General features: G+C 38.7%; 1 protein-coding gene across 1 annotated transcript in view; it reads right to left on the bottom strand.

Annotated features, from left to right (window-relative positions):
• The window catches only part of LOC103362446 (ras-specific guanine nucleotide-releasing factor RalGPS1), an 82,062-nt gene that overhangs the window by 52,449 nt on the left and 15,794 nt on the right, over positions 1 to 13,819 (bottom strand). The window contains exons 2-6 of the mRNA XM_008288803.1: positions 13,638 to 13,777; positions 8,446 to 8,550; positions 6,747 to 6,797; positions 5,706 to 5,789; positions 165 to 254 (exon numbers count right to left, since the gene is read on the bottom strand). Coding sequence (XP_008287025.1) covers positions 165 to 254; positions 5,706 to 5,789; positions 6,747 to 6,797; positions 8,446 to 8,550; positions 13,638 to 13,694 — 387 coding nt within the window. The 5' untranslated portion in view covers positions 13,695 to 13,777. The remainder of the gene's footprint in view (positions 1 to 164; positions 255 to 5,705; positions 5,790 to 6,746; positions 6,798 to 8,445; positions 8,551 to 13,637; positions 13,778 to 13,819) is intronic.

Raw genomic sequence — 13,819 nt, 5'->3', positions numbered from 1 at the left:
TGGAAGAGGGAAACATCTAAAACATGCAGGATTGTGGCCCTCGAGGACCAGGATTGGACACCCCTGTACTAGACTATGTGTTGTGACAGTGACAATGTTTAAATGTGACAGTGTTTAAACTGATAGCATCTTGGGCTGGACAATGAATCACCAGTTGAACTCACCTTTGCAATTTTGACAAAATGGCTCAGTATTTCTGCTCGGATTTTCAGCGTCTGGGCAGTTAAGATTTCTCTCACCAGCCAAAAGCTCACCTGAAACAGAAACAACATACAAATAAATATATATATATAAACAAATACTTATGAAAATACGGGGCCTAAAGTAGAAACTCAATGCAACGACAAAGAAAACATGTGGAAACACTGAAGGACAAGTTAGAAAAGCTGTGATCATTGACACTAAATTGAGGATATCTGTTTAGTTTACTTGTATGAATGATACCAGAACGTGGACCTATAGGCACATCTGCATGTCTGCATAGTGATTCCCCTTGGAAGGTATTGCCAGAGGGACAGAAAAATCTTGAATGATCAAATATAAACAAGAAGACTGCAAGATTAGTGACCAACTAAAAATTAGTGGTAACACATTTGCAGCAGTAATCAGAAGGTAAAGAATGAGCCATAGACCCACTCATCAGAGCTGCAGTGGTCATCCTCTCATAATGACCGCATGGACAGTGTGATCCACTCCCCTCCAAAAGTATTGGAACAATGGGGACAATTCCTTTATTTTTGCTGTAGAATGAAAACATTTGGGTTTGCCATTAAAAGAGGAGAGACAAGAGATCAGCATTTCAGCTTTTGTTTCCTGGTATTTACATCTGGATCAGATGCAAAACTTAGAAAACAGCACATTTTGTTTGAACCCACCTATTTTTCATGAGAGCAAAAGTATTGGAACATGTGACTGACAGGTGTGTTGTGTTGCCCTGGTGTGTCCTAAATGTCTACTTTCAGCTTCAGACTTGGGTTTTGCCTGTGCAGACTGCATTTATAGTTAGAGGTGTAACCAAAAAGAAAACCAGAGAGCTGTCTGTGGGTGAAAAACAAGCAATTGTGAAGCTGAGAGAAGATGGAAAATCAATCAGAGCCATTGCACAAACATTGGCCATAGCCTGTACAATACAATTTCATAGCCTGGAATGTCCTGAAAAAGTAAGAAACCGCTGGTGTACTAAGTAACAGTCGTCAAATGGGTAGACCAAGGAAAACAGCAGTTGATGACAGAAACATTAGGAGAGCTGTAAAGAAAGACCCTAAAACAAGTGCTAGTGACATCAGCAACAACCTCCAGAGGGCAGGAGTGAAGGCAACACAATCCATTGTACACAGAAGACTGCATGAACAAAAGTACAGAGGCTACACCAGAACATGCAAACTAATCATTTGCAAGAAGAATAGGGAGGCTAAGTTGGAATTTGCCAAAAAGTACAGAGATGAGCCTCAAAAATTATGGGTCAAAGTTTTATGGACTGATGAGACAAAGATTAACTTTTACTTAAGTGATGGAAAGGTTCAAGTTTGGAAAAAGAGAAGATCCCCTCATGATCCCAAGCTTATCTGCAAAACACAGTGGAGGTAATGTCATGGCTTGGGCTAGAATAGCTTCTTCTGGGACGGGCTCATTAATCTTCAATGATGATGTAACACATGACGGCAGCAGCAAAATGAACTCACAAGTCTAGAGAAACATTTTGTCTGCCAATGTAAAGAACGATGCAACCAAACCAACTGGGAGGTCTTTTCATTGTGCAATGAGATAATGGCTCAAAACACACTGCCAAAACAACAAAGGAGTTCAACAGGGGCAAGAAGAGGAACGTTTTAGACTGGCCAAGTCAATCTCCAGACTTAAACCCTACAGAGCATGCATTTTACCTGCTAAAGAGGAGACTGAAGGGAATAACCCCCAAAACAAACAATGACTTAAAGAGGCTGCGGGGAAAGCCTGGAAAAGCATCACAAAGGAAGATTGCAAAAGTTAGGTGATGTCAATGGGTCACAGGCTTGATGCAGCTTTTGTAACTAAATATTAAGTCTTATTCACTTTGATTTATTTTAAGTCTATCTGTCCCAATACGTTTGCTCACATACAAATTTGGTGTTCGATGACATTAGAATGATGGTGTATGGAGTCTTGTGATGTGAATACCCAGCAGGTGGCTAAGATTTAGTTGGGCATGTTGACAGGTAAACAGGTGGTAGATACTGACAGGATGGGGGCGGTCATGGAGGAACATTGTAGTTGGGTGTGAATATCTGAATCCTGGGCATCATAAATCACATTTGAAAAGTTTCTTATCAAGTCTGGATCATGTTGTCTGTTTCTAATTTTCTCAGCAACAAGAAAAAGTATGTGAACCCTTTGGGATTACTTGGATTTCTGCATAAATTGGTCATAAAATGTGCTCTGATCTTCATCTTAGTCACAACAATAGACAAACACAGTCTGCTTAAACTAAGACCGCACAAAAAATATATGTTTTCAGGTTTTTAACACAACATATAAACATTCACAGTGAAGGGTGGAAAAAGTATGTGGATTTAATAACTGGTTGACCCTCCTTAAGCAGAAATAACCTCAACCAAACGTTTCCTGTAGTTGCAGATCAGACCTGCACAACAGTCAGGATTTTTGGACCATTCCTCTTTACAAAACTGTTTCTGTGCAGCAATATTTTTGGGTTGTCTGGTGTGAATCACTCTCTTGAGGTCATGCCACAGCACCTCAATCAAATGAAAGTCAGGACTCTGACTGGGACACTCCAGAAGACATATTTTCTTCTGTTGAAGCCATTCTGTTGTTGATTTACTTCTATGCTTTGGGTCGTTGTCCTGTTGCATCACCCATCCTCTGTTGAGATTCAGTTGGCGGACAGATGGTCTCAAGTTTTCCTGCAAAATGTCTTGATAAACTTGGGAATTAATTTTTCCTTCGATGACAGCAATCCGTCCAAGCCCTGAGGCAGCAAAGCAGCCCCAAGTAGCAACAGTGCTGAACTTTCTCCATTTGCAGTCTGTCTTACTGTGGACGCATGAACATCAAGGCTTTTAGAGATACTTTTGTAACCCTTTCCAGCTTCATGCAAGTCAACAATTCTTGATCGTAGGTCTTCTGAGAGCTCTTTTGTGCGAGGCATGGTTCACATCAGGCAATGCTTCTTGAGAACAGCAAACTCAAAACTGTTGTGTTTTTCTTTGGGTTTTTTTTTGTGGGCAGGGCAGCTTTAACCAACACATCCAATCTCATCACATTGATTGGACTCCAGGTTGGCTGACTCCTGGCTCCAATTAGCTCTTGGAGAAGTCATTAGCCTAGAGGTCCACATAATTTTTCCACTCTGCACTGTGAATGTTTACATGTTATGTTCAACAAAAACATATATTTTTTGTGTGGTATTAGTTTACGCAGACTGTGTTTGTCTATTGTTGTGATTTAGATGAAGATCAAAACACATTATAAGACCAATTTATGCAGAAATCCAAATAATCCCAGAGGGTTCACATACTTCCGAATATATCAACTTAATCAATGCCTGTAGTTTGAACTAAAGTTGATATTTGCTTAGTGACAGCCACATTTCTTGACTTTAGTCAGGAAGTCAGTGCCTTTCAATTCTCTCTGACATTTTGTGAGCTTTGAAGCATACACAGTCCAGGCCACCATTATTGGCATTGGAGTTTAAATACATAATGTAGAATATCTCCTAAAAAAGTGAATCTAGTGAAAGAGTTTTGGTGCTGGTAGAAGCCAAATGTGACCATGCTTGAATCCATGGATCACCACAAATGCCATACTGAAAAATCTGAACAATTCTAGTACCAACAGCTTAGTGCAGAGCAAAGAAGACTCTATTTGTCCAAGACAGGCACAGAAAAGTTCCTCTTGATTTTACAAAAGCTCACCTTGACAAAAAAGAAAGCTCTTGGTCATCAGTTCTGTGGTCAGATGAGATGAAAATGCAGTTGTTTGGACACAGAGATACTGATTGAGTGATTTTCATTTGGTGAAAGAAAGGAGAGGCATTCAATCCTAAGAACACCATTCTCTCAGGAAAGCATGGTAGGGAGAATGTAATGATTTGGGGTGTTTTTTTGTCAATGGACCAGGCAACCTTGATAAAGTAAACAGCATTACAAAAGAGGACGACAACAGTAAGATTGTGAAGAAAAACATCAGGCAGTCTGCAGAAATATTTGGCCTTGGTCAGCATTGGACTTCCCTACAAGACATGACCTAAAAGCATCAAGAAATGGTTAACAGAAAGTATCAACATTCTGGCATGGCCCAGCCATTGTCCACACTTGAATCCTTATCAAGAATCTTTGGGGGGAACAAAAGGCCAGAGCAATGACAAGGAAGCCTTCAACCTCAAGAACCTGGAGATCGTCAAAAAGTGGTTCAAAACCCCAGTGGAGATGGGCGAAAAGCCTGTTAGCAGTTATAAGAACTGTTTGATTGCATAGCGATAAAAAGCCTTTTCTACTGATTACTGAGAAAGAGTACAAAAAATGTTGGACTTACAGATTTAGTAAAAATTTAAAGAAAGAAAATTATCAATATTGCTAGAACTAGGTTTTATCATCTGTTGTCACGAATCGTATCCATTTTAGTCAATAAAAATGAAAAAGAAATCAAAATTTGGCATTAGCATGAATACATTTGATTACAACTGTTTGCTATGTATGAAACCATGGCTTGTTTTTGAGATGTTCATTGTTACACCTCAGTTCCTAGGTAGAAATGCATAGCTTTGTTGGCTGCTTATTTCACTCATAAAAGGCCTTTAGCATAGTAAAAACAAAATCCATATGGGCATTTTACAAGGTTAAAATTTTTACTTCCATTGAAAGTGGTCTTTAATAATACAGTTTTTATTGGCTGTGGTCATGAAATGATTTGCCAATGTGTGAAAAAATACAAACAAAAAAACCCCCAAAAATTGGATTGCACATTAGAATCCAATAATGAGCATTTCTGGATGTGACCTATTCAGTGATGGTATTTAGGTAAAGTAATGCTCTATAAAGGTTGCCAGGATTTCCGTTCATGATCTCAAAGAGGAGAAAGATGGTCAGTAGAGCAGCTCGTACACCACAGACATCCTCTGTACTCAGTAACAAAGTGGGAGGATGATTAACACAGTAGCAAAATGACACATTTTCATGGGTGGGTACAGAATTTCACTTACCTTTAATATAACCATTCAAGTCACACATCAAGCCTAAATGATAATATTTGTATGTAGCCCCCCCCCCCATGGTCAGCTGAGAAGAAAAAAAAAGATAAAGAGACGTAGGAATCTGTATTTTTGGTTTATAAATCGTACTCCCGGATTTGTCATTTGTGTCCATGGATTTGCAATCTGGAATGGAGCATTTTGACAGTGTCAAAAGCACAGCAAATAAAAAAGACAGCAGGGCATGAAGTCTACCCTTTAATCTAGATCAATTGGAATTTTGTTTTTAAATCTATGTGCATGGTTTACAAAACTGTGAGAACAGGCTGCAAACCTGCTAGTACTGATTATGAATTCAAGAGCACAGTTTAGAAATCTAGACTACAGATTTGGTTCTTTTTTCCCCCTCAGCTCAGTCTAGTGGGGCTCACCACATATGTGAACTGGTCACATTTGTAAAGTGTGACTATTTAACAAGGAGAAGAAGTAAAACATTTTTAAAACGTCCTGCCAGTCGTACCTGATTGAATCTACGTGTGAATGCAACCACATTGGGGGCCAAACTGTGTTTCTCCTTCCCATTCCATCCACAGCTGGCCAGCTCCTGCCAAGACAAAAATTACATTAACCAACAGGTTTATATGCAACAATCCTCATTGTCACTGGGAGTATGGTGGCTGACTCTAAAGTTTTATGCATGAAGCATGAAGCCACTAAGTTTAACTAAACTGACGACCAATGACACCCCATCTCTGGACTAAAACTTAAGACAGTGTAGTGTTCACAGCATTGTAAATACCTTTAAGTTAGCACATATTAATGAAAAATACCTTACATATCGTGTATCTTTCTAGACAGGACTGTAGGCTTGTAGAAGTAGGAAGGAACAAAAATGCAAATGCCTATTGGCGTTCTAGTGACAAGCCACGAGGAAGTAGTTTATTAATGTCAGACCGATTGTGTAACTCATTTATTGCATAAAGAGTGTTAACTAAAGACTTAATTTATTTTATTTTATGTATTTAACCTTATTAAAAGGATAAAATGTATGTACTGCTATTTACAGCAGAGTGCTAGATATGATACTAGTCTCATAAAGCCACGAAATTCTGTTCTGTAGAAACTGGTGGTACTCAAAGTGCAATGTTTCCTATTCACCAATTCACACAACAATGGCAACAGAGCTTCCATGCAAGGTGAACTTGGGGTATAGCGTCTTGCCCAAGGAGTCTTCGGCATGTGGAGGGGCCGGGGGTCAAATCACCACCCTTGAGATCAGTGGACAACCCGGTTTACCTCCTAATCCACATCCGCCCCAATAGAGATGTTGGTTAATCTATGAATTATCATTAATAATTTAACCAATTAGCCTTATTTACCATCTAACCCAATAATACAAATGATCAGAGATCGTTTGAAACAGGAGATTGGACACTTTCAAATTTTAAGGGTTACACATATCTGGAATCCAAGGTGAAAATGTGAAGTTCGAAAAATTCCTGAGTTATAACTGGAAATGATGTTCCAGGGATGGTCCACTTAATACATGGATCTTTCTTACCTCTGGCTGTATCGCTTTAAAGACTGGTGCATCCATCAGGGTGATTTGGCTCTGAAATAAGAACAAAGATATTAAGATATCCAGTATGCTTTTCAGTATGCAGGAGACAAAGCTTTGGTATATCATATAATATAAGAAATAAAAAAACATAAATGCATTTTGGTTTTATCTGGAAATAATAAGTGAGAAACAACTGCTAAGAATTTCTGTATTTAGTGACACCACAACCTACTGTGCTGGTAGTGACAGCTTTAGCTAAATGCTGAAGTCTTTGTCGAAGTGACTTTAAATTAAGGCACTTCTCTAACAGTCATTAACCCTGGCTTTAAGAAAACTGATTTTCTGTGTTTCTTCTGTTTCTCCAACTGTGCCTCCAACATGTGAAGGCAGCAGTGGGAAGACGCTATGTAACAGAAGCTCAGTTAACAGCAAAATATGAAGTACAAGTGACAGCAACTGAAAACAGTCTGATTACAAAACAGAGGGAAAGTAGGACCCAGTTGGGTTTGTCTATCCAGGCTGAGTAGGGATAGCACCACCGTCAGATAAACTGTTCCAACATGCACGAGTCAACAGGTTCCCTGTATTCTAAAAAGTGAGTTATATTCGTCTGCTCAGATTTTAGGTGGAGTAGAACCAAGAGGGCTGCAAGCAGTAAATCTAAACATCTGGCTTTAAGAACAAGAACTCAGAAACCCACAGTGGATTTTAGAAATTAGAGGAACTTGTTGTTGCAGCAGTAATTTAAATAAGTAAAAGCATTATTAGTGTTTTTAATATGGCAGAAAAGCGTTGGCAGGTTGAGTGCTTCATCCCAGCACTTAATCAAAAAAAAAAAAAGCTTTCACTGAATGTGGGTTTTGTTTTTATGATAATATCCTAACCACGTATCACAATTCTAATCAAAATTCTAATCACGACTGTATAATAGAATATCATCAGCCTTCATTGTGATAACAAATGAACAAATGCAGCACTCGTATGATCTCTCCTCGTTGGGAACAAATGGAAAATGATGCTGTGAAAAAAAATGTACGTGGACAGTCAGCCTTTTTGTTCAACAGCAGCACATCGGCTACGACTGCCTCTGAGCTACCAGCATCCTTCTTGAAGGAACTTTATCAGACATTTTCACATTACAGCAAACACATCAGATTGAAGTCTATGCAGTAAAACAGGGTGATGGAAGCGTTAGTGTTACCAGCTTTCAAATGAAAAGCAGCTGATTCGGTACGTGACTTGTACTCCACCTGTGTTTTCTAAGACTGTGGAAAAACTTGTAGCTAGGCAGTTAATGCAGTATTTGGATCAAAAGATTATTTACATGTCTTGTAGTTTGACTTCAGGCTAAACTATTTTACAAAAACTTGTGACTGCTTTTTTATAGAGCAGCTTAAATCATCATTTGATGGAGGCGAAGTGGTCAGGGCAGTCTTCATGGATCTTAGTTTATCTGATTAAAAATAGTTCAGATGGTAAACAGAATATTATTAACAGTGAGTAAGGTGCCCTCATGTAAATCCTCATTTAGACAACGTTTTTCTGTTTTGAGGTCAACATGTATACATCTTTACTTTCAGAAGTCTAAAGTAGATCCCAACTGGAATCACTGAACTTGCTTTTAAAGAGGGGTCCATCCCGTAGTTATGATCTGCTGTTTTTTTGTTTTTTCCCCCCAGAAAATCAATGGCATACTCACAGCGAACTCCTCAGGTGTCACCTTAAGTACATCAAAGACGACTGCATCGTAACTCTTGGCATAGTCCACACAAGGTCCATCCAGAGACTCAGAGCTGCTGCTGGCCTGAGAGACACACATATTTAACTATCATTGGAACGCCTCTGTACTTACATGAGCAGAGACCACATGCAGACCTTCCGTCCTAAAACTGTACCGTTATATATTTAACTTTATGTAGAAAGATGTGCAGTTTGTCAACAGACAAGCTCCACAAGCACACAACAAGAGGAGCAAGGAACAGGAGAAAAACACTGAAAAGGAAGATTTTATTGGGAAAAAAAAGAAACAAAAAATTAGTTGCATGGAAATATTTTGGATACAGAAAAGATGATGTTGAAAACCAGGTAGTCTGTCAGCACTGGGGGCAACACAACTAATCAGTCTGAGCATCTAAATCAACAGCACAAAGCTGTGTGTGAGGAGTTCAAAGTCAGATCTGAAATCTATCCAAATCGAAAAAATGACTCTGGATGTCTTTGCCAATGTTACACCATATGAGAATGGTTCCAAGCAGCAGAGAAATCACTGATGTGATAACTTTTTACCTTGTGAAAGTCACTGTAACAGTTAACGCTGGTAATTGTTAAAACATGGTCCTGTTGCTTCTTGCCCAGAGTTATAATAGAAATACAAGGCAGTGGAAACTGTGGAACCGAGCTGTCAAATGTGGAATATTATGCAGCCACAATGATGGTCTGCATAAGTTTCACTGACCACTTTACTAATGAGGACTTCTAACTGAAAAGGTGCTGTTTACAAACTGCATTTTTCCTGGATGATTTCTGCATCTTGTAATTGGTAAGTTATACCCATACTACACATTGTTTCTAAGGTTCAAGAGTTGCTATACTGGTAAAGACCTGCTTTCACATTATTGCATGAGTAATAATATTCTAATGATAGAATTTTTTGCATGAAGTACTTTTACTTTCACGTCTCCGGTCCAGCATTGTAGCAAGCAGAGTGATGATCTGGCTGCTGTGTCGTGCTGAATAAATTTGCTTTGCCAAGGGGAGCTTTATAAGGCCCCTCTTGATAATCTGTTTTTTTTTTTATTTATTTATTTATTTATTCTATTTTATTGCTTATTACTGAATTTTACATAACATCGCTGGACCTGATAGAGGGAAAGAGTAAAGAAAAAGAAAAGTGTATCGTGTACAGAAATCAAAATGTTACTCATATGAGTACCATTTTCAATGCAGGCCTTTACAGTCTGAGTACTTCCTCCACCAATGCCTATCTCCGTCTCTCTTAACATTATATGAATTAATATAATTACTATTGTAGGTATGTTTGAGGTGAGGTGAGGTAAACACATCCACAGCCTGACTGCAGATCCCCTTTAAGGAAGGGGATGTGGCTTTTAGTGGCTTTGTTAAAATGAGTCTCTCCTGGTGTGTGAGGGAAGCAGCAGCACGATGAGCAGAGTAGTTACTGAAAGTCGCTGTGTTGTGTTCACTGTCACAGGAGAGAAATAAAGAGCCCCTGTTAGTTTAATGTTACTGCAGAATCCTCCAGCATTCTTCACATATGAAAAGCTGCTTATCACACAATATAAATGTCACCAGCGGAAACACGGAGCTAGACAAAGTAATTGTAACCATAGAGATGGGCCTCTTTTGTTATTTCTGAAATATTTGAACGTTTACTTCAGCTACTTCACATTAATGATCAAGTCCACTCCTGTCATTATAGAGTGTTTTGTAGCAGTATTTGCTTAATAAATGTGATTGTTATAAGAAAATCACATAGTTTGTGCTGTTCAACTGCTAATCAAGCGACTCAGCTACAGCCGAGTAGGTCAGCTGAAAATAACGCTCGACTCATTATCTACAAACAGGCATTCAGTTCACAGGACTAATGGCATGGACAGGTAGCAGGAAATATACAATAGGTGTAAACTATTGATGTGAAAGTAGTGTGGGTGACATTTGGTGAGGAATTAAAAAGAAATCAGTTGAAATTAAACTTCATGATTCTGCTTTTCTACCTTTGAACCTTTTTCCAAAATGTCCAACCTAAACTATGCTTTTTTTTTTTCCCATATCGCAATGTATATTAGGAAAAACTAAACATTGTTTAAATAGGTTTTTTTTTTTTTTTTTTACAATACCATGCAGTCCTAAATGCAACTTTCAAATATAGGTTTTTCCTTTGCCATCAGTTAAAGGCCTGATATTCATAGAATTTGTCATGCATATTTATTGTCCTAAAACAATGAATGTTTTTGATATATTTTTCTATCTTCAACAACTCCTGGCCTTTAGCACAAATATCCATAAACACATGCATGATAAACCAAAGCCATCTAGAGGTTCTCTGTGGAGTTTTTAACCAAAAGCCTGTATTATTTGTTCTTGTTTTGTCTAAACATTACAGAAACAAACTACTGCATCAACAAAGGCAGAAAGAGGAAGGCTGCAGTCCATTAAACATGGATGTAAACAACAATGAAATCAAAGATTCACTACCTTTGTAAATGTGTTATGCAGAAGGAAACACATTAATCACAATAACTAAAACTTAAGGATAAACATGGCATGCTTAGAAGAGAAACACTGAATGAAAACAGAAACTTTAATGAGACACATACATATACAAAAGGCCAAAGAGACAAGACAAGGAGGCACACTCACACACTCCAAAGGCTGATGTCATAAAGTTACCAGTACGACTCCAAATAAAAACACTAAAAGCATGTAAACGTAGACATAAAAAAACAGCAGGCATAAAAAACAGAAATAACTTGAATAATGCGATTCACTGGGTTATTATAGGTAATCAAGGATCCCACAGAGCAAAAACAGATGCTTTGTTCCTGGCACATTACCCATTTTAAATTATTATAGTACGTTATAAATTCCCCCAGACTGTTTATTATATAATGTTGACTTTTGGTCCATCCTGGGTTAATAAGGCTTAGCTCTGGCATTTTAATCAAGAAAACTAACTGGAATGGATTACTCATAAAATTTTACCAAGAAAAACAGAACAATGGGAACACAAAAAGACATAGGATGGTTGTGGATGATTTGGAAAGAGAGAATATGTTCTTGTCTCACATGTGGAACAAAATACTGCTGTTCTGTGCTAAGACGACGAGGGGTAACTGTCCAGTAAAGCTGGTCCATTCATCTTAGTCATAGACTTGGATCCAGAGTAGGACCTGCCCGAAACGAATGGACCAATAACCATGAATACCAGCATGGATATCCCTCATACCCAATGAATGCTCTCTAATGTTGTTATTGGCCACTACAACCTTTCATGAAGTGCTATTATCAGGTTAAAATTACATTGGACTGGACCTCTAGCAGTTTGTGAAAGTTTTTTTTCTCTACATTTTTCCTCACTGTGTGCTCATTTTCCCCTGCAAAAGCCCTGCACCTCTACGGAATCAGCACAACTATGGATGGTATTGGAGAGAATTGAAATGTACAACATAACTGGAACGCTGCTCCACATTATGCATGTCAGCATCAACATACACACTCTCACATCATTCAACAATAACAAAATAACACTTATGATCAGGAACTGAAAGGTAAAAATGGTTGTTGCAGTTAAAAATGAGGATATTGCACAGTCAAATACAATCAATCAGTAGCAGCAATCCCACTGTTATTTCTTACAGAGCTGCATAGTGTAGTTAGGACAATAATGCAGGTTATTGCTAATACCTTAGTTTTAACATTATTTGGAATTGGCACGAACTAAGATGATCTGGACTGATTTTTTGTAACTTCTCGCCCCATTCATCAAACTGGTAAAACATTGTCTGGGTTTGCCTATGTTTTGCAGCGTTTCCTCTACATTTATTTAGGAGTGGCGGGCCACCATTCCTAAATCCTTGCCGCTGCTCCTTCAAATTTCTTTCTTTTTTGTCGCAAATACACCACCGCCGCATGTCTCCACCTTCACAGCAGAGTCCTTCACTGGGTCATTACTCACGAGCACGAAGGTAAACTCTAGATAAGTATCTTGCTCAGTATCTACTCTTTGGGGGGTTAATGCATTTCTATAATCTATGTCTTCGGTGCATTGAGCTGTTATGACTCCTACAAGAAATATAGTATTAACACACACTTAAACAGAAACATTCTGACAGCTTCTGTTTTGACATCTTGTGTGTCAGTACACATTAAAAACCCAAATATCAAACACATCCTGTCTAGTTTGTACCGCTGTAACTGTAACAACCAGCTGTTTCCCAGAGCTGTGAAGGAAAACTGATCTGATCTCAAAGTGACAGATGTTTGTCAGTCTGCTGTAGAATAAAGACACAGTTTCTTCCAGCTTTGTCACTTCTTAAACTGAATGTTTGAATATAAAACTCTAAGCTTAGACTAATTACAAGGTTAATGTCATTCCTTGTTACTGAAATATAATATATTATATCATATATCAGTGTCTTAAATATACTGACATATAAATATGTTAGTAAAATAAAGAAGAATCTTCCGGTTATTAAAATAGTATTGTTGAATTGTTTTCCTCAATGAATTGTGATGATGGACAGCTCTTGGAATGCCGCTCCAAAAGAAATGTAAGCTATTTTACAACAGGAGGATAATAATAAGAATAACAATCATAACTATTTATAAAGCACCTTTTAGAACAGCATTCACATGGTGCTCTGAAAACATGCAATACAGAGACAATCAAGGAAGACTTAAGAATTAAAGAATTAAAAACGACATCACACCGAAGGATGACACCTCATCCATCATCTATACACTGCTTAATTCTCACTTGGGTCGCGGGGAGCTGTAGTCTATCCCAGCTGACTCAGGGTGAAGACAGGTTCACCTGGACAGATCACCAGTCTATCACAGGACTACACTTAGAGACAGACAACCAAGCACACTCAAATTCACACCTATGGACAATTTAGAATCACCAATTAACCTCAACATGTTTTTGGACTGTGGGAGGACGCTGGAGAACCCGAAGAGAACCCACGCTGCACGGGGAGAACATGCAAACTCCACACAAAACAATCCCGGGCGTCCGAACTGGGACACAAACCAGAGCTCCTCTAGCTGTGAGGCAACGGTGCTACCCACGATCCACCGTGCAGCCTTGAAATTAAATCAGAATCCTCCATATAAACTATGGCAATGTCCACTACAGGAGCCTGCTCTTACCTCTGAGGTGACTGAATTGATGCTGGTGCCATCTGAGAGCCCGTTCCTGCGATACATGCTCACAGAGGGACTGGTGGGATGCACAGGGAAGGGCAGCAGAGGCCTTTAGCTGGGGAGCACACATAACCTCTCATCCATGCCTGGAGACAGAAGAACAGAACAACGATCATTTGTTTTTGTTT

Source organism: Stegastes partitus, unplaced genomic scaffold (genome assembly GCF_000690725.1).
Source record: "Stegastes partitus isolate 25-593 unplaced genomic scaffold, Stegastes_partitus-1.0.2 Scaffold575, whole genome shotgun sequence".
Classification (NCBI taxonomy): domain Eukaryota; kingdom Metazoa; phylum Chordata; class Actinopteri; family Pomacentridae; genus Stegastes; species Stegastes partitus.
The sequence above is the reverse complement of the archived record's forward strand: the minus strand, read 5'-3'. Positions and strand labels throughout refer to the sequence as shown.